General features: G+C 41.0%; 1 protein-coding gene across 2 annotated transcripts in view; it reads left to right on the top strand.

Annotated features, from left to right (window-relative positions):
* Nucleotides 1-20190, top strand: part of DSCAM (DS cell adhesion molecule) — a 425426-nt gene that overhangs the window by 333437 nt on the left and 71799 nt on the right. The window contains exons 24-26 of one of the 2 annotated variants that reach the window (XM_075854624.1): nt 4939-5037; nt 11068-11256; nt 18519-18809. In XM_075854624.1, the coding sequence (XP_075710739.1) occupies nt 4939-5037; nt 11068-11256; nt 18519-18809 (579 nt within the window). Of the gene's footprint in view, nt 1-4938; nt 5038-11067; nt 11293-18518; nt 18810-20190 lie in introns of both variants that reach the window. The other variant, XM_075854623.1, reaches the window with a different exon arrangement.

Here is a 20190-nt window from a genome sequence, read left to right as displayed (position 1 = left end):
AATACTGCCCCTATATACAAGAATATAACTACTATAATACTGCTCCCTATATACAAGAATATAACTACTATAATACTGCTCCCTATATACAAGAATATAACTACTATAATACTGCCCCCTATATACAAGAATATAACTACTATAATATGGCTCCCTATATACAAGAATATAACTACTATAATACTGCCCCTATATACAAGAATATAACTACTATAATACTGCCCCCTATGTACAAGAATATAACTACTATAATACTGCTCCTATATACAAGAATATAACTACTATAATACTGCTCCCTATATACAAGAATATAACTACTATAATACAGCACCTATGTACAAGAATATAACTACTATAATACTGCCCCTATATACAAGAATATAACTACTATAATACTGCCCCCTATGTACAAGAATATAAATACTATATAACTACCGTATATATTAGTGCAGTGATATTAATGTGTATTTATGTGGTTTTCCTTCATCTCTCTCTATAACTGGGGGTTTATGTGGTGAAGTATAACATAGATCAGTTGTAATCTCTCTGTTCGGTATATAGACTATTTATATGGTAATGTCCCGTTCTCTCCTGATCAGATATATCCGCACATTTCAGCAGTCATTGTTTTGCAGAGTGCTCCCTCCCCGTTGTTGTAGGCAGGTGTCAGCCAGGTGCTATCTGTACTGATCCTGGAACACAATGTTTATTTGTAGGGTATGTTCACACGCAGTGTTTTCCAACATAATTCGGGCGTTTTACACCTCGAATTACGCCTGAAAAAACGCCCCTAATACGCCTACAAACATCTGCCCATTGCTTGCAATGGGTTTTACGATGTACTGTTCCGACGAGGTGTAATTTTACGCTGTCAAAATACGGCGCGTAAAAAGACGCCCGCGAAAAAGAAGTGCATGTCACTTCTTGGGACGTTTTTTTAGCCGTTTTTGACTCCATTGAAAAACAGCTCCAATAACGTCCGTAAAATACGCCGCGAAAAACGCGAGTTATTAAAAAAAGTCTGAAAATCAGGAGCTTTTTTCGCCTGAAAACAGCTCCGTATTTTCAGACGTTTTTGCTCACTGCGTGTGAACATAGCCTTAATGTATATTGCAGGAATTGTCAATGTCAGGTTCATGTCGCTCTATAGACGTGCCCGGCGATGTTGTGAGATATCTATCACAGTGGGATTACAGGACGACTCTTTGCTTTCTGACTTGATTGTGCGGGTGCAGTCACATTTTGATCAGTTCTAACGATTTAATTGGAACTTGTAAAAATCCAGGCACCTGCTGCAGAAACAACCCCGTTCAATGAATGAAACTAATGTTCAGTCGCAAAAATATCTGCAACAAAAGCTGTCACGTGTGACTGCTCAGGCTGTGTTCACACAGGGCGGATACGCGGCGTAATAGCAGGCAGCGTATCCGCCCTGTGCGCCGCTGTGAATTCCGGGCTACAAAGCGCACCATTGAGAGCTGCGGGCAAGAAACGCCATGAGAAACGCTTCCTCTGCCTCCCATTGATGTCAATGGGAGGTCAGAGACGTAAACGTCTGAAGATAGGGCATGTCGCTTCTTTTTCCCACAAGCGTTTTTTAACGCTCGTGGGAAAAAAACGCCTCCGCCTCCCATTGAAATCAATGGGAGGCGTTTTAGGCTGTTTTTTGGTGCGTTTTACGACGCAGTTTCCACGCCAGAAAACGTGTCAAAAAAGTGGGAACTGGGGAGTTTTTTCCTTCAGGAATTTTGAGGTCGATTTTGATGTGCCTGCAGAAAGAGCATGTTGCTTCTTTTTCCCTCAAGCGGTTTTTTCCACACTCAAAATCAATCGGGGGTTTTCAGCGCGGTTTCCGCCTCAAAAACAGCGCCAAAAAACTGTGGGAACTAGGCTAGGCCTTATTGTACTGATCCTGAGTAACATCCTGTATTATACTCCAGAGCTGCACTCACTATTCTGCTGGTGGAGTCACTGTGTACATACATTACATTACTTATCCTGTACTGATCCTGAGTTACATCTTGCATTATACTCCAGAGCTGTACTCACTATTCTGCTGGTGGAGTCACTGTGTACATACATTACATTTACTTATCCCATACTGATCCTGAGTTACATCCTGTATCATACTCCTGAGCTGCACTCACTATTCTGCTGGTGGAGTCACCGGTACATACATTACATTACTTATCCTGTACTGATCCTGAGTTACATCTTGTATTATACTCCAGAGCTGCACTCACTATTCTGCTGGTGGAGTCACTGTGTACATACATTACATTACTTATCCTGTACCGATCTGGAGTTACATCCTGTATTCTACTCCAGAGCTGCACTCACTATTCTGCTGGTGGAGTCACCGGTACATACATTACATTACTTATCCTGTACTGATCCTGAGTTACATCTTGTATTATACTCCAGAGCTGCACTCACTATTCTGCTGGTGGAGTCACTGTGTACATACATTACATTACTTATCCTGTACTGATCCTGAGTTACATCCTATATTATACTCCAGAGCTGCACACACTATTCTGCTGGTGGTCACTGTGTACATACAGTACATGACTTATCCTGTACTGATCCTGAGTTACATCCTATATTATACTCCAGAGCTGCACACACTATTCTGCTGGTGGAGTCACTGTGTACCTACATTACATTACTTATCTTGTACTGATCCTGAGTTACATCCTGTATTATACTCCAGAGCTGTACTCACTATTCTGCTGGTGGAGTCACTGTGCACATACATTACATTACTTATCCTGTACTGATCCTGAGTTACATCCTATATTATACTCCAGAGCTGCACACACTATTCTGCTGGTGGAGTCACTGTATACAAACATTACATTACTTATCTTGTACTGATCCTGAGTTACATCCTGTATTATACTCCAGAGCTGTACTCACTATTCTGCTGGTGGAGTCACTGTGTACATACATTACATTACTTATCCTGCACTGATCCAGAGTTAGATCCTGTATTATACTCCAGAGCTGCACTCACTAGTCTGCTGGTGCAGTCACTGTGCACATACATTACATTACTTATCCTGTACTGATCCTGAGTTACATCCTATATTATACTCCAGAGCTGCACACAATATTCTGCTGGTGGAGTCACTGTATACAAACATTACATTACTTATCTTGTACTGATCCTGAGTTACATCCTGTATTATACTCCAGAGCTGTACTCACTATTCTGCTGGTGGAGTCACTGTGTACATACATTACATTACTTATCCTGCACTGATCCAGAGTTAGATCCTGTATTATACTCCAGAGCTGCACTCACTAGTCTGCTGGTGCAGTCACTGTGTATATACATTACATTACTTATCCTGTACTTATCCAGAGTTACATCCTGTATTATACTCCAGAGCTGCACTCACTATTCTGCTGGTGGAGTCACTGTGTACATACATTACATTACTTATCCTGTACTGATCTTAAATTACAGTCTGTATTATACTCCAGAGCTGCATTCACCATTCCGACAGCTGACAATCTCCCAGCATCCCTGGCTGTCTGCACAGATCTTTTGCTGATGATTTGCATCCTTTAATGTCTTTACACCAGGACCTGTATGGTAATAAGAAATTACCCCCACCCCCCTTGCAATATAGGAGTTCAGCTAAACAGTCAGACAAGTTTGATGACTATTTCCAATAACAACAAGCAAAATTGTGAATGCAGCTGTGGAGAGTAATACAGATTTTTGCTCAGAATAAGTAATGACAGGTAATGTATTTACAAAGTGACAGTAGTTTCACATCACCTGGAGAGCTACAGGTTGGAGAACACTGCATTGAATAGGCATTGCCGGTAGATTTGTTATATATGGGATTTATTAATACTGTTTTAGGGACTATGTAAAAACTCTCATTGGTCATGGCTCTGACATATTTATTAAAATGTCTCATGGCTCATGATAAATGTCTCGAATACTGCAGACTGTTATAAAACAGACACGCTCTGCACCATCTCTACTTTTGTAAGACAAAATTCTGACTTGATTAAACAAATATAGTGCACACACCGGGGTCTTGCAAGCCACGCCCATTATATCCATGCCACGCCCCCTTTGTAAAATAACATTCAAAAGTAGTTTCGTAATATGTCTCAGCTTTTTGATCTATATGGAACAAGTCACTTCAGACTTTCTTGGACCCTCTTTTGCCAAGCTTAGGCTTCGTTCACATCTACGTCGGGTATCCGTTCATGGGATCCATCAGACATTTCCGTCATGGGAACCCTTGAACAGAATCCAAACTGAAACAAACGGGAAACCATTGGGTTCTGTTTGCATCACCATTGATTTTAATGGTGACGGAACCGGTTCAAATGGTTTTCCGTTTGTCACCGTTGTTTAATAGTTTAGTTTGGAGTCCATTCATGGGTTCCCCTGACGGAAAGGTCTGACGGATCCCATGAACGGATCCCCAACACAGATGTGAACGAAGCCTAACATATAGCTCAGTGATCAATGTGTCTTTATCTCAATACATAGAGTGGCATCATAAATAGCACAGAATTTCCATTAAAGAAACACTAACTATAGATCTTGTTTCTTATTACAATCGCAAGTGTGAGAAATACTTAAGGGATCAGTAATTTTCCACCCCTCCTTTTCACAAACTTCAGATCAGACCTGTCTCTGGCTGTAAGGCAACTGGCTGCAGCAGAAGCCCTCCCCCACTAATGTCTGCAATAGTAAACCTTATCCTCTTGATACTTTGCAGGGATATTTTTCGATTTGTTGAGAGTCCCTGGGGCTAAGTATAAGGAGGCATAACAAGGGCTGGCATGCTACTATGGCGCCATGCTGTTTATATTCCAACACCCTCATTGTACAATGATACATGGGTTTGATGGCAGAACATATAATGGGAATCTAATCATATAAACTATTTTATTTTCCTCTAGTGCCTCCTGACCAACCTCGGCTAACTGTGTCCAAAAGTACTTCTTCTTCCATAACCCTTTCCTGGATACCAGGTGACAATGGAGGGAGCTCTATCCGAGGTAAGATGGCTACAATAAATCTAGCGCTGACAAAACCGCTTAAGGAAGATGCCAGTCCGGCTTAATAGTTGTTTTTATATCATGAAGACCTTCCAGAAGAAAGGCCCTTTAACATATATTAAAAATGTGAAAAACGTTTTTTTAATATCTTTCTTCTATACTGAGATATGATGATTTAAGTTACAGGCCTGAAGCCTGAAACTGCACTACTGAAAGATTCTCATAAAAACATGTACAAGATTATATTTGACCTCTTCTAATAAGAGGGGTGGGGTTATGACAACCCTACATTACTTTTTTGAGAACATTTTAAATTGATGATGAAAATCTGAAACAACTTTGCAGATAACTCGGAGATCATATAAGGGGTCGGTAAATTATGTATTTTGGGTGGAGTTATCGTTTAATAACTCCTCCTGTAACATCAAGGGTTGCTGCAGTGGATCCTTAATGGAAACTTCAATCCCCTATGTCTTACTATCAGTAGGTTACCAAGAAGTAGCGAAACAGATCGAAGGGGGGTATGACTGAAGGATCAGACTACATCATGAGTTTGTTTGTAGTCTGTAACCATGGAGACGCATAGGTCTGCATAGGAACTGTTTTAACAAAATAGTAGCAGTTTTTAAAATGAAGACTATATGCATATTTATTTTTTTAGATGCATTGAAGCAATAAACAAATGACTGCAACGGTGGACAAAGCTGAAAGAGGCTCTCTCACCACATTATAAGTGCCCTATCTCCTACATAATGTGATCGGTGCTGTAATGTAGATTACAACAGTGTTTTTTATTTTGAAAAACTATCAATTTTGATGGAGTTATTACATATATTATATTTATGCTAATGAGTTTCTTAATGCCCAACTGGGCGTGTTTTTACTTTTTGACCAAGTGGGCGTTGTGGAGAGAAGTGTGTGACGCTGACCAATAAGCATCATATGCTTCTCTCCATTCATGTACTCGGCACATAGTGATCTCGCGAGATTACGCTTGCTGTCATTAAGTCCCAACCAAACGTTACCGAAGTGTCAGGATTGTGAATAGACATCGTGTCCTGGCTGGAGTTAATGTCTATTCACTGTCTAAACACTTCAGTAAAGTTAATGTCAGTATATGACTGCACATCATGATTTAGCAAGATCACTATGTGCTGAGTAAATGAATGGAGAGAAGTGTATGACGCTGATTGGTCACTGATTGGTCAGCGTCATACACTTCTCTCCACAACGGTCACTTGGCCAAAAAGTAAAAACACGCCCAGTTGGACATTAAGAAACTCATTAGCATAAAGCTAATATAGGTCATAACTCCATCAAAATTGATTGTTTTTCTAAATAAAAACCACTGCTGTGATCTACATTACAGCGCCGATCACATTCTGTAGGAGACAGGGCACTTATAATGTGGTGACAGAGTGTCTTTAAGTTAAAGAGCATTTTCCACTATTATCCAAGAAATACCCAGAAAAACCAATATGGCCACCATTACAGCTCCTACTGGGGTTGTCATCCAGATTTCCCAGACTCCTTAAAGGACATGCCTAAAGTTTTGATTGGTGGGGGTCCAAGCACTGAGACCCCACCAATCGCTCAAACGAAGTCGCAGAAGCGCTCGTGTGAATGCTCAGCTGCTTCGTGTCCGTTCGGCTTTTTCTACAAAGCCGATGTATCGGTGTACGGGCTCATAGACTTTCTATAGAGCCCGTACTCCAATTTTTCCGGAAAAAGCCGAACAGACACGAAGCGGCTGAGCTCTTCTGCCGCTTCGTTTGAGCGATCGGTGGGGGTCTCAGTGCTCGGACCCCCACCAATCAAAACTTCTGACATGTTACTATGAAATTTCAGAAGTTTGTCAAACGTTTAGTTACCCTTTAACTCGGTTTCTAGGAAAACCAGGTAAAGTAGTGTAGCTATAGGGGTGGCAGAAGTAGCAGTCACTCCCTACCTGGCTCCAAAACCTTATGGGTCATAGATCACCGAACCAAATAAAAAACAGGATTACAAGACGGGGATTCAATGGTACAGACATTTTACTAATTACACAGTGATGTCATCGTGATATACAAATGAGTATATGTAATAATGTATATAGATTGGTTTATCATACCATACAACCGTCCTGCCAATGGGACCACAAAGAGTTGGGCAATACAAATGGGCATTTATAAGCAGTGTCCTGGGGGTTCTAGGGTGGAACAGGGCAGGGCTTTAATGCCACGTAATTTGGGGTTCCAATGTTAGGATGAATGACTATATAACATGTCTTATGGTGACCATATTGATTGTGACCCAGCTTTCCCAGGAACAGATATGTCTAATTCCTAAGGATTTTTATTCGGGTAGACAGAGGCGCCGCCGGCTCTCTCTAGTGACAAGTCTTCTGCATACGTCTTGATGATTGCTTTGTTCATTCAGTATTAGATCATTTATTTTTAGAGAATAGCGAAGTCCTGTCAAGATGTTGTTTTCTGCTGTTCCCAAGAGGAAAGATTATCAAAGGAAACGCTCTGATGCTCCATGAGCTTAATAACATTACACATCTCTACCTTTGATATGTTGTGTTTGGGTGTCGGGGATTTCTCCTATTTGTGGTCACGAACCTTTAGGAGAAAATATGTTTGGTTATAAAGTACAGACAGGAGAACACAATCTTGATTGCTGTATCCTTGCCTTACCAGGAGAGCGGCGAACACCTAATTGGGTCACCTAAGTAGAACACAGAACTACAGGGCCCCATAACAATGCTGAATTTAGCCCCCGATCCCCACTAAGACCGCCACTAAATGGCCCTAGTCCCCACTGACCCGATTAGCCCTAGGGCCTAAATAATGTAGCTTTTGGTTATACCATATCTCCTTGCGGAGATCCAGCCAGTGTAGAGAGTCTTACAGGCAATGCTCCCTGGGAAAAAGTATGCAAATTAGTTATCCTCCAGAAGGAAGAAAAATGTCTCTTTACTGCCACCTATAGGTACCTATCTTGCTTATTAATTTCTGACCCATTAAAGGGGCTGTAGCAGAATAATTTTCTGATTGGTGGGGGCCCCATCAATCGCAAGAATGGGGGTCCCGAACCCCCTGTTCTTCCTCACTGCTCGACCACGGTAAGGAGCACATAAGATGGAGCGGCGTTCAAGCATGCGCCCTGCCACTCGATTTAAAGTCTCTGAGAATGACTGAAACAGCTGAGTACAGCGCTTGGGTGTTTTTGTCATTCCCAAGTACATTGAATAGAGCGGTGGGCGCATGCTTGACTGCCACTCCATTCAACATCAGAAGGAGCAGGGGGTGCAGTGAGGAGGATCTGGGAGTTCAGGACCTCAGTTCTGGTGATCGGTGGGGGTCCCAGCACTAGTGTCCCCAGCGATCAGAACATTATAACCTATGCTGAGGATAGGTGATAATTTTTTTATTCCGGGAACACCCCAAGATCCTTGGGTTAGACAATAATTTACAGGGTAGCTACCTATAGGTGGCACTGGAGATAAATTTTGTCGTCCTGGGGGAAAACTATTTTGCACAACAAAATGATAAAATTCTTGCTATATTCAGCCACCACTAGGGGGAGCGAACTGTAACTAGATTGATATACCTGCCATTGAATTCAATAGGAGCTGAATAAATGTGGGTGCAGACAGCACCCCCAAGTGGTATTACAGTCTCATGGCAAGTAGGGTAAGTAGTTCAGTGCTGGGCTCCATGTGTCCTGTCCCTACAATAGTTTTGTCACTTCATGGAAACCAGACACACATTTGGGTGCTCAACCTTGTCACTTCATTTGTTTACATCCCACAATGCAACACTCCTTTATTCGTCTATTTGTCCTTAATAAGCTAAAAGCTCCCCTCATAGATTGCAGTCACAGAGGCGACATTACTTGTGACTGATAATTATTCCCCAGCTCCACACACTGCAGCACATTTTTAAAACACTTTCTACGTTCCATGTTTTTACTGATATTCTTGGCCTATGAATGGAATTAAAGAACTGCAGTAAAGTCTGACACACAAGGAGAGCAGAAAGAAAAATAAAACAGTTTGGGATCTGAGGAGCTGTATACATAAAATGGCAGTAATTGTTTAAGCAAGACTGTTGAGAGTCTAATTTTTGCCTAATTTTTTATTTTGGATCCACTGAAGCAAATTTAAACAATACAAAAAAAGATGGTTGCAAAAGTCTACACACCCACTAAAAATGGGTCACGAAATGTTAATGATGTTTATGGCATATTAATTATGTAAGTAAGATCGATCTACCTATAATTTTTGGTTGGTAGACTTGATATCAATGTTGTCTTGATAAAAAGTAGAGTTCAAAAACTAAATAGGGTCACAAATCCTTGTTGCCTCCTTGTTTTCCAGTATTGGATAGATTGATTAAAGGGGCTCTTCACTTTTGACAATCCCTATCAGAAGAGTCCCTTGACAATAAATTGATCACAAAGTGTCTCCCTGCTGGGACCCCCAGCGATCAGCTTTGGGGAAACCTGACAGTAAGTGTTCAATTTCCCTGCAGCGCCACCACAGGAGAGGTTAAGCATTACACAGTGCCCATTCATATCAATGTGAAGTCTGTGTAATACAGGACATCTCCACTCTGGCCAAGAGATGAGGATCCTGAACAGAGGACCTCCCTCTATTATATCAGAATCCCCTAATAGTATATATGACAATTGGGTTTTTCGAAAACTGGACAATCCCTTTAAGTTGTCCCTTTAACAAAAAACTAGCACATCAATAATGATAGTACATAGTAGACCTAACACCCATATGCCCCTCCATTCCCAGGACAGTTTTTCTTTATTACTGGAGAACGAGGACAACTTGGGAGAAAGCCCAACACTCTAGTCCAGCAGCAAAGTGTGAACAGCTGCATCTGCTGAAATTCAATTGAGTTTGAGGAAATCCTGATCCAGAACATATTAAAGGAGAATGTTGGGGAATTTAACTTATTTTATAGTTAACGTCTTCATGAAATGCTGAATACTTATACAAATATTTTGCTTCAGGCCCCCTGCACAAGGCTGTACCCATAATCATGGTCTGTGATTATTGGCACGGACGGCCGCGGACTGTCACCCGCATTTCCGGGCCGTGCTCCCATTATAAAGTATAGGAGCTCGTTAAGTAAATTCAAACAATAGGACATGTCCGGATATGCGGGAAGGTGTCCATGGGCCATAGAAATGAATGGATCCGTATTTTGATTAGAGTTGTGTGCATGGGGCCCGGACTCATCCGATGTAATGTTGTGTTGCATCTTGTCTTATATTCCTTTTACATACAAAGTATAATGTTTTTATTGTCGCCAATCAGAATCTGACAGTCACGTGACTTAACAGCTCTAGTAGACATATAAAATCATTCCCACCAATCCAGTAACCTCATCCACATTAGAACATTATTCTTCTATTTTGCCCCATGCCACCTCTAACTTGCTTTTTGAAAAAAGGTAATCCAGCTTTTGTTCAACATTTAGATTGTAGAAATCAGTGAGCAGGCAATAACACTAGTAAACAACATGTCCCATGATGCCTTGCCCAGGTATCACATAGGAAGATGTGTCTGGGTCACATATATTAGAAACTATAGTGACTGTATTATATAGATGATGCCAAATTGTGAGCAACCCTGTGCTTTTGCCTAGTGCCAGGCCTGAGGGGCGGTGCATGACACAGGGATTTAAAGAACAGGAGAAATGTTGTGTGTCATGCTCCGCCCCCTCAGACCTGCACTAGGAGTAATACTTTGTATCAGTATTGCCTGAGCAGTTCCTTTAACTGTGTAAATGTGTTATCTAAGCTCCCACAATGCACTCTGGTAAAAGGGAAACCAGCTGGATTTTGTAAGTAGCTTTAGATGCGACTGGAGAATAAACCGGGATGTAACTGAAAAACCATAAAAACAAAGTAAAGAAAGGATTTGCAAAGTTAAAATGTGAACTGTTATTCTAGAGTGGGGTTTCTCATTGTTTACTATTAATCTAGCACGGCGGTTTTTCACAGATATAACGTTTGCCTACTTTACAGGTTACATACTTCAGTACTCGGAGGATAACAGCGAACAATGGGGCAGTTTTCCCATCAGTCCCAGCGAACGTTCCTACCGTTTGGAAAATTTGAAATGTGGCACTTGGTACAAATTCACTCTGACTGCCCAAAACGGAGTGGGACCGGGACGTATCAGTGAGATCATAGAGGCAAAAACCCTGGGGAAAGGTACTGGAGTCTTGTCCTGCCCATCCAAAGCAGGAAGTAATTATAAGTTATAAAGTTTCTTTTCTTTTTGCTCTGTTCTATAAATGACATGAACTTTTGCAATCTTTTTGAAAGTTAAAGGGGCTTTCCCATTAAGGACATTTATGACATACCCACATTGTCATAAATGTCAGATAGATGCAGGTCCCACCTCTGGGACCCGCACCTATCTCTTGAATGGGGCCCCCTAAACCCTGTTCTAGCTTTTTGTGCTCACGCTGCTTCCCGGCCATATCCTGATTAGATGGTCGGGAGTTATGGAAACAGCGTATCTCACTGCGCTACGCTGTTTCTCTAACTCCTATAGTAGTGAATGGCAGTTATGGAAGCAGCGTAGTATGCGAGTTACGCTGTTTCCGTAATTTCTATTCAGTTCTATGGGAGTTACGAAAACGGCGTAGCCCAGCTATAACTCCCGACCATGTAACTAGGAAGCGGCTGGGAGGCAGCGTGAGCACAAAAAGCTAGAACGGGATTTAGGAAGCCCCATTCTAGAGATAGGTGCGTGTCCCAGATGTGGGACCTGCATCTATCTAACATTTATGACATATCCTGGGGATATGTCATAAATGTCCCTCATGGGGAAAACCCCTTTAACTTTATGAACCATTACTAATGTGATTATGTTTGTATTTATATTGTAGTATATGAGCCGGCATACGTAGAAGAGAGGGGGCTCCACATCTAAGATCAATATAGACCCTCTCGTTATGGTGTCAGGTCTTGCCACCTACGACAGGAGGGCCTGGTGCTTGTTTCACCCTCCACACCCTTTCCATGACCATTGGGCCAATTCCCCACACACTTGTTTGCTAACAATGCAGTTCCTCCAGAGATTGAGTCCTGTACATGTACTCCTCAACCATTACCAATGGCGATGGGACCAACCAGGACTTTGCCCCATCTCTCCAAGGGCCCCATAGCGGCCACATGCTCCTCCTCTATGCTATGTATGCCGCTTATATAGACCATGCCCCACTCTTACGGCACTAGCGTGAACCAAAAAAAGAATGACTGATCTGAACATGACGAAGGCCATATTTTGGGAAGGTTTTCCTTCATTTTTTTCTGGTGGGGTTGAATACAGTGTTTGGAAAAAGAAAAACGAAATATGGAATACAAACAACAAAATACGGCCATGCCCCTAAGGTCTTATTTTCACAAGCATATTATATACATACGGTTTGGCAGGGGTAGACTCATACCATTGGCATCTGCAGATGAATATTTTTGAATATTTTTGAATAAAATGTATCTATTCCTTTTGTTTGCGTTTATAGAGGCCGATCATATACTGAACCTATGGAATGTTATCATAGAGAAACATGCTGAATTGTGATTGGGAAATACTGTTTCCCATACAGTATTAGGGGGTCTCTTTTAAATACCATGGAAGAACACAGCATTTAGGACCTCATATAATAGAGAGAAGACATTATTCTAAAATGTATTGTGACAAAGGAAATGTGCATCTCCGGTTTAGTCTATTTATGTAGCTATAAATGTGTTTTCTTTTTGTTTGACATATTCTGTAGTGTCCCCCATGATAAGAACCACTGGTGTAGTTATAGGGGGTGCATAGGTAGCCGTCACAACCAGGCCCTTGTTCCTAAGCGGGCAGAAAAGCCCATTTCGCACATAAGACACCGATAATATAAATGGCCCATGGTACTGTAGGTGGGGGTCCCTGTTACAGATTGCTTTGGGGCCCCTGTGCCTCAAGTTACCCCTCTGATAGGAACTGATCTGAAAAGGATTTTTATTCAATCACTCACCTTGACTCTATTCTTCCCATCCTGATTGGCAACCTATAGAACATGGGCCACATGTGCCTACAATATAGTCATGTGTGACCCACGGTCAGGGCCATTTCTTGGAGTGCCTTTGAGTGGCTACTGATTGGCTACTCAGAATTTACTAGCCCCTGCAGAGTACGGGATCCAGAGGATATCTTAGATGAGTCACTGAATGAGGTCACTGCCTGGATGGGGCACAGATAATGGTGCACTTTTGAGCTTGGCCCTGTTAATGGGGCAGTCTGGGTCATCCATTGTTAAAGCAAGCACTCCGGCTTAGGCACTGTTAATGGGGTACTCTCTGGCAGGCATTGAGTATTGGGGCTCTCTGGCAGACAGAGTTTTAATGCAGCCTCTTGAAAAAGTTCAACTCAGCAATGTGGCCCTTGAGACCAAAATATATTTTGCACCCCAGTTATAAAAGGTACTAGCTTTTCCAAATATGTTGCCTTGACTTGCAGCAACTCCTGCAAGATCTGATCAAGAAGGTCCTGGAGATGTTGGAGCAAGGTATAAATGCCCTGTGACAGGTGATGGGTGATCCATATTTTTCCAGCAACGCAACGCCAAATTTACATTGAGAGGTTGGTCAGGCTCATTTCTAAAGATCATACAACCATCGATTGTCTACCGGCTTGGCGTACCCTTGGCTGCCCTCGACAGGATTGATTTTTTTTGCCTGGCCCTTTGTTTCCCAACAACTTCTTTCGATGTATAAGGGGACTCTTCCTATATCTAAGGAGTCTAGGACCACACTCCTTGGTTCTTCAGCGGATCATTTAATGGATGCATGTGAAGTGTGTTGGATAATCAGCATTGGGGCTTTAAGACACTAGGATTCATTTTTGGCACAGTCTGCTGCTGTATCTCATTTTCTATATAAATCGTATTTCGTGTCTATCAATATGTATGTATGTATGTATGTGCGTGCGTTTTCCTGGGTCAGGCAATGTTTGATTACTCTCGACATCAATATATCTTGTTTGCGCTTCTTGGAGAGTGTGACTTGTCTTTGTGTCCTGTACAGTGGGATTATCTTCTATCTCATACCATTTCTCTTCTCAAAAGATTAACTAGTCCAGTCCATGTTCCCAATGATTTACCACACTCAGATTAAATTTGGAAGGACTCCTTCTTCTGCCTCATTTTCTGTCCGTGGCCTCATGGTGGCCTCCATTACCTCCTCACCTCATAACATTGATGGAGAATCCATTGTGGACATTCCAATGATCTGACTGCTAATGCTGAGAATATCCATATAAACTAGATGAAAACATCATGGTGGTCAAGCAGTACTCAGAGACAAACAGGACATTGAGTTGAGTCCATGAGTTTTTGGTCCATTGAGTTCAGATTTTCAGATTTATCAACCGCCGTTGACTCTGAGAGAGGCTAAAACACATCTAAAGTGCAAGGGGTCTATGAAAGATCGCACCCTATTCAACGAATGGAAGAACAAAAAGTTGTCAACTGAAAACTTTTCGTACCACAGCAGTATCATTTCAATCCCTGGGAGCTATACCCATTGCAAACAGGTGCATTAAATCAAGCACACAGCCATGTAATCTTCATAGAAAAACATTGGTACTAGTATGGGTCGTACTGAAGACTTTACACATGGCACTGTCAAAAGATGCCACCAACGTCACAAGTCAGTTTGTGAGATTTCTGATCTAGATCCAGTCACCTGTAAGTGCTATAATTATGAAGTGGAAGATCAACCATGTAGCAGTAGACCACGAAAACTCAGAGCACGTCCTCTGAGTACTAAAATGTGTGGCGTGTAAAAATCGCCTATCCTCTATCACTCACTATTGAGATCCAAACTCAAGAACTGTGTGCCCGAAGCTTTATGAAATGCGTTTTACATGGTCGCTGAACACAAGTCTAAGATCACTATACACAATGCCAAGCGTCAGCTGGAGTGGTGTAAAGCATGTCCTCGCTGAACCCTGGAACAGCGTGCTCTCTGGAGGGATGAATCACGGCTCACTATCTGGCAGTCCGATGGAGGAATCTGGATGCCAGTAGAACACTACCTACCGGAAAGCTGTAACATGGTGGAGGAGGGGTAATGGTCTGGGGCTGTTTTTCAGGCTTTGGTCCCTTATTTTCAGGGACGGGTAATGTTCATGCTTCAGCATACAAGGATATTTTATGCAATTGTAGCTTCCAATAACAGTTTGAGGTTTGGCCCTTTCCTCCTCCACCATGACTGTTCCCCTTTGCACATAGCGAGCTCCATGAAGACATGGAATGAGGAGTTTGGTTTGGAGGAACTCTAAAGGCTGCACAGAACCCTGACCGCACCTCCAACCAACGGTTCGGGGATAAATTGGAATTTAGATCTATTCCCTCTTGGAAGAATTTTTGAGCCATTCCATAGGAAAGAGTATTAATTTTTTTGGTATAAATGGAGATAAGGATGAGACGCTTCTGCTTCCACCATGTGTACTAAAGACAGAAGAAATATTTTATGTTGCACAATTTGCCAGTCCCCAATGTACTCTAAGCAAACTCCAGGATGTCCCTCTAAAAGGTGATGGTGACTGCCATTCCAATAACCTAATTGTTTGTCTGCCATATGAGGCTGGTACACATTTAAGTCAGTTTTTCCCCCCTTGTCTTTCACCTCAAAACTGTGTGTAGTGGGAAAGTGGATCTTCAGTGTCACCTGAAGACTATTATTGGCAACAGTGAGGCGTGGAGTCTGAAGAACTCCTGGTATCACTTAACCCTTACAAAAAGGAATGTTCTTTTGAGGTTACAGCCTTCAAAGTGGCCAAAAACTTTGAGAGCTGGAAGAAGGACACGTGATAAAGTACCAAATTGGGGAACAGCAGCATAGTCAGACGGGCCTGATGTCAGAATTACGGCCATAACTTGGAGATCATGTCAAGCTGAAGTGAAAGATCATCAGTAGAGGAACAGTAGTAGCCCAACAGGTCACAACTACAAAACTCTGGCATAAAATGAAGAACCTGTGGGTTTAACATTAGTAATCAAGAAGTGGGTTTCCCTCAAAACCTTTTTATGACTTGTCAAATTGGTGGAGATCCATCTGCTTGGACTACAACCAGTCCATACAATAAGCTGCATTCCTGGTTTTACTGGGGACGTGACCGCAGAAATTCGATTTTTGGAGTTTGAGTTTCAAAAACATATTTGGAGGTTGAGACAAAAATATTTGTAGGATACGAAAACTTCCCTAGTACAAATGTGCATCTAGCATTTCCCTGAAACCAGAGATCAATGAAGGAACAGCTTGTTTTTGGGATTGGTGTTTTTTTTCCAGAGGGGGACAACCCCTTTACTTAAAGTAGCTCTAAAATATAAATTTTTGAGTAGTATAACTTCAAAACCATAGATTTAATGAGGTATAATACAGTGACAGCTGCCGTGTCTGCTTATCCTAGTGAACTATTCTGTAATGGAGCGTGAGAGTCATTTCTTTCTAATTCTATAAATAATAGGCACCTGCCTGTTATCAACCTATGGACCATTAACCATAATTATTATGCCAGTAAGAAATGATAATCACATTATTTATATAAAGGGAAACTTTCTTACAAGAAACTTTTCACTTGTCACTCACCTTGTATTTCCTTTAACATTTATCAAAAACATTTCAGACTTTCTCTTCCCAATGGACACCAACCTTGATGATAGTCTCATTTATTGGTCACACCAGATCAGATCCAGTTATTCTGGCCTTTTTTCAAAATTAATCCATATATGGACATCAAAGGTGGCATCAGGAGGGATCGATGGATGGAAAAGGCAAAGTATCGAGCTTAGGTTGAGGAAGTCCTCAAATAAATTCTGTGGTGGAATTCATGTATGGACATCAATGGAGGAATCCGTTTATGAAGTCCAATGGAGGAGTCCATATAAGTAGCTCAGTGGAGGAATCCATGTTTGATATTCAGTAGAGGAGTCCACAATAGGGTTCAGTGAGTTCAATTGAGTCCAGTAAAATATTTCCTGGTTGAACTTGGGGGACATATATCTTTTTTTTAACCAGACTATGTATGGAATTTCGAGGAGGAAGCCATTTTTGAAGATCATTGGAGCAATCAAGGGTCATATCCTCCCACCAGATTACCAGAGGATCTTCTGGTGGGCCCAGACTCAGACACATTAATAGTTTCAGTCAACCCTCAAAATCATGGCCTCTAGTGGGCCCAAGGAACCCTAGTCCAACACTGGTGGAATCCATGTACAAGGTTTGGTGTAGGAGTTCATGTGTGAAGTTCAGGTGAAGAGTCCATGGGCTGAGTTCAGTGAAATAAGCTCTTATATATGTGAAATTTAGTGATGGAGATCATGTATGACCTTTTGTGGGACAGTTCCGCATAAATTGTAACACTACATATCTAATTTTAACTATTTAATTTATTTTATTTGCAAGATTATCAGTGATTACCAATGAAAGCTGGCTGTATGGCCGGCTCCAAGTGTGTGGGCCCTTGGCTCTGTCTGCTACATCTGTGTACCCAGATAGCCATGGGCTCCAGAAGGCCATCAGGCCCCGACATCTTCCCAGAATTCCCGTACGTTCATGTTGGCCCTGGCTACCAGCTAGAATAGTGAAGCTTGAATGTAAAACTACGCTTGCAGAATCCATTTTCCGTATATGCGTCAGGAAGACTCCTGGCGCGAACATCACATGTATCCATAGTCCCACATTCACCCAACGGAGGCCAGAAGTGTTTTCTTTTGGACCCTGTTGGGCTGGTACATGTTGGTATAGCTTTTTTCTGTTGTATGTAATAGTGCAGTCCGCTGTGCTATTTCATCCTATGCGGTAAGGTTGTTTTTTTATTCCCATGGAATCCTCTGGGAAACTAATGCCACCGTATTGTTCTTTAGTATCTGCCAAAAAAACAGGGGAGCGTCTGAGTTTAGTGTTCTTCAATGGGATGGCTAATAGGAAGTGCATAAAGGATTTGCCCCCAAGATCATGTCTTGTGATTCTTCCCATGTATACTTATTTACATATGTTTAGAAAAAGACGAATTGACTCGAAGACTTAAAGGTGTTGTCATTTTCAAATGACTTATAAGTGATTTTTTAATTAAAAGGGGGCTCCCCTATTCAGGAGTTCCAGCAATTAGCCGTAATGGAAATCTGCTTTAAATGTCTCTCTCTGTAGGACCCAGCAGTTAAAGGCATTATACATAAAGCCAACTGATTTTAATGGGCATCATGTAATGCTTAATTTCCCCTGTGGTGGCGCTGCAGGGAAAATGAACACTTTCTGCCATAGATCACAGCAGATTTCTGGGAAAGGGGACAGTCTGTGATGTGCTCATCATTGGGATGCCCTTCTAAAAATAAGCAGACAACCCCTTTAAGTTTTACACTATGTTGATAGATAAATTTTTAGTAATAACAATATCTCCATTCCTTTCTGTCTTGGTCTAGAACCCCAGTTTTCCAAAGAGCAAGACCTGTTTGCCAGTGTTAACAGCACAAGAGTGAGACTCAATCTGATTGGTTGGAATGATGGTGGGTGCCCAATCACATCGTTTAACCTGGAGTATCGACCGTTTGGCACCACGGTGTGGACCCTGGCGCAGAGGACCTCCCTGTCTAAGTCGTATATACTGTATGACCTGCAGGAGGCAATGTGGTATGAACTGCAGATGAGAGTGTGCAACAGTGCAGGCTGCGCAGAGAAGCAGGCCAATTTTGCAACGCTGAATTACGATGGCAGTAAGTAGTACATGGCAACCAGTATTATCTAGAGATGGATGTAAGATTCTTCTGGTTTATAAAATATGACATAGATTGTGAGTGTTAATAATGAATACCAATATAAATAAAAAACACAAAATATATCCCTTACTGTTATTTGGAAATTCTCCTATCTATTCTTGTACATAGGGGGCAGTATAATAGTGGATATATTCTTGTACATAGGGGGCAGTATTATAGTACTTATATTCTTGTATATAGGGGCAGTATTATAGTAGTTATATTCTTGTACATAGGAGCAGTATTATAGTAGTTATATTCTTGTATATAGGAGCAGTATTATAGTAGTTATATTCTTGTATATAGGGGGCAGTATTATAATAGTTATATTCTTGTATATAGCGGGCAGTATTATAGTAGTTATATTCCTGTATATAGGAGCAGTATTATAGTAGTTATATTCTTGTACATAGGGGCAGTATTATAGTAGTTATATTCTTGTATATAAGGAGCAGTATTATAGTAGTTATATTCTTGTATATAGGGGCCAGTATTATAGTAGTTATATTCTTGTACATAGGGAGTAGTATTATAGTAGTTATATTCTTGTATATAGGGGGCAGTATTATAGTAGTTATATTCTTGTACATAGGGAGTAGTATTATAGTAGTTATATTCTTGTATATAGGAGCAGTATTATAGTAGTTATATTCTTGTATATAGGGGGCAGTATTATAGTAGTTATATTCTTGTATATAGGGGTAGTATTATAGTAGTTATATTCTTGTATATAGGGGCAGTATTATAGTAGTTATATTCTTGTATATAGGGGGCAGTATTATAGTAGTTATATTCCTGTATATAGGAGCAGTATTATAGTAGTTATATTCTTGTACATAGGGGCAGTATTATAGTAGTTATATTCTTGTACATAGGGGGCAGTATTATAGTAGTTATATTCTTGTATATAGGGGGCAGTATTATAGTAGTTATATACTTGTATATATACAGCAGTATTATAGTAGTTATATACTTGTATATAGACAGCAGTATTATAGTAGTTATACTCTTGTATATAGGAGCAGTATTATAGTAGTTATACTCTTGTATATAGGAGCAGTATTATAGTAGTTATATTCTTGTATATAGGGGCAGTATTATAGTAGTTATATTCTTGTATATAGGAGCAGTATTATAGTAGTTATATTCTTGTATATAGGGGGCAGTATTATAGTAGTTATATTCCTGTATATAGGAGCAGTATTGTAGTAGTTATATTCTTGTATATAGAGGCAGTATTATAGTAGTTATATTCTTGTATATAGGAGCAGTATTGTAGTAGTTATATTCTTGTATATAGAGGCAGTATTATAGCAGTTTTATTCTTGTACATAGGGGG

Source organism: Rhinoderma darwinii, chromosome 2 (genome assembly GCF_050947455.1).
Source record: "Rhinoderma darwinii isolate aRhiDar2 chromosome 2, aRhiDar2.hap1, whole genome shotgun sequence".
NCBI lineage: Eukaryota > Metazoa > Chordata > Amphibia > Anura > Rhinodermatidae > Rhinoderma > Rhinoderma darwinii.
This window is presented reverse-complemented; position numbering and strand designations above follow the sequence as displayed.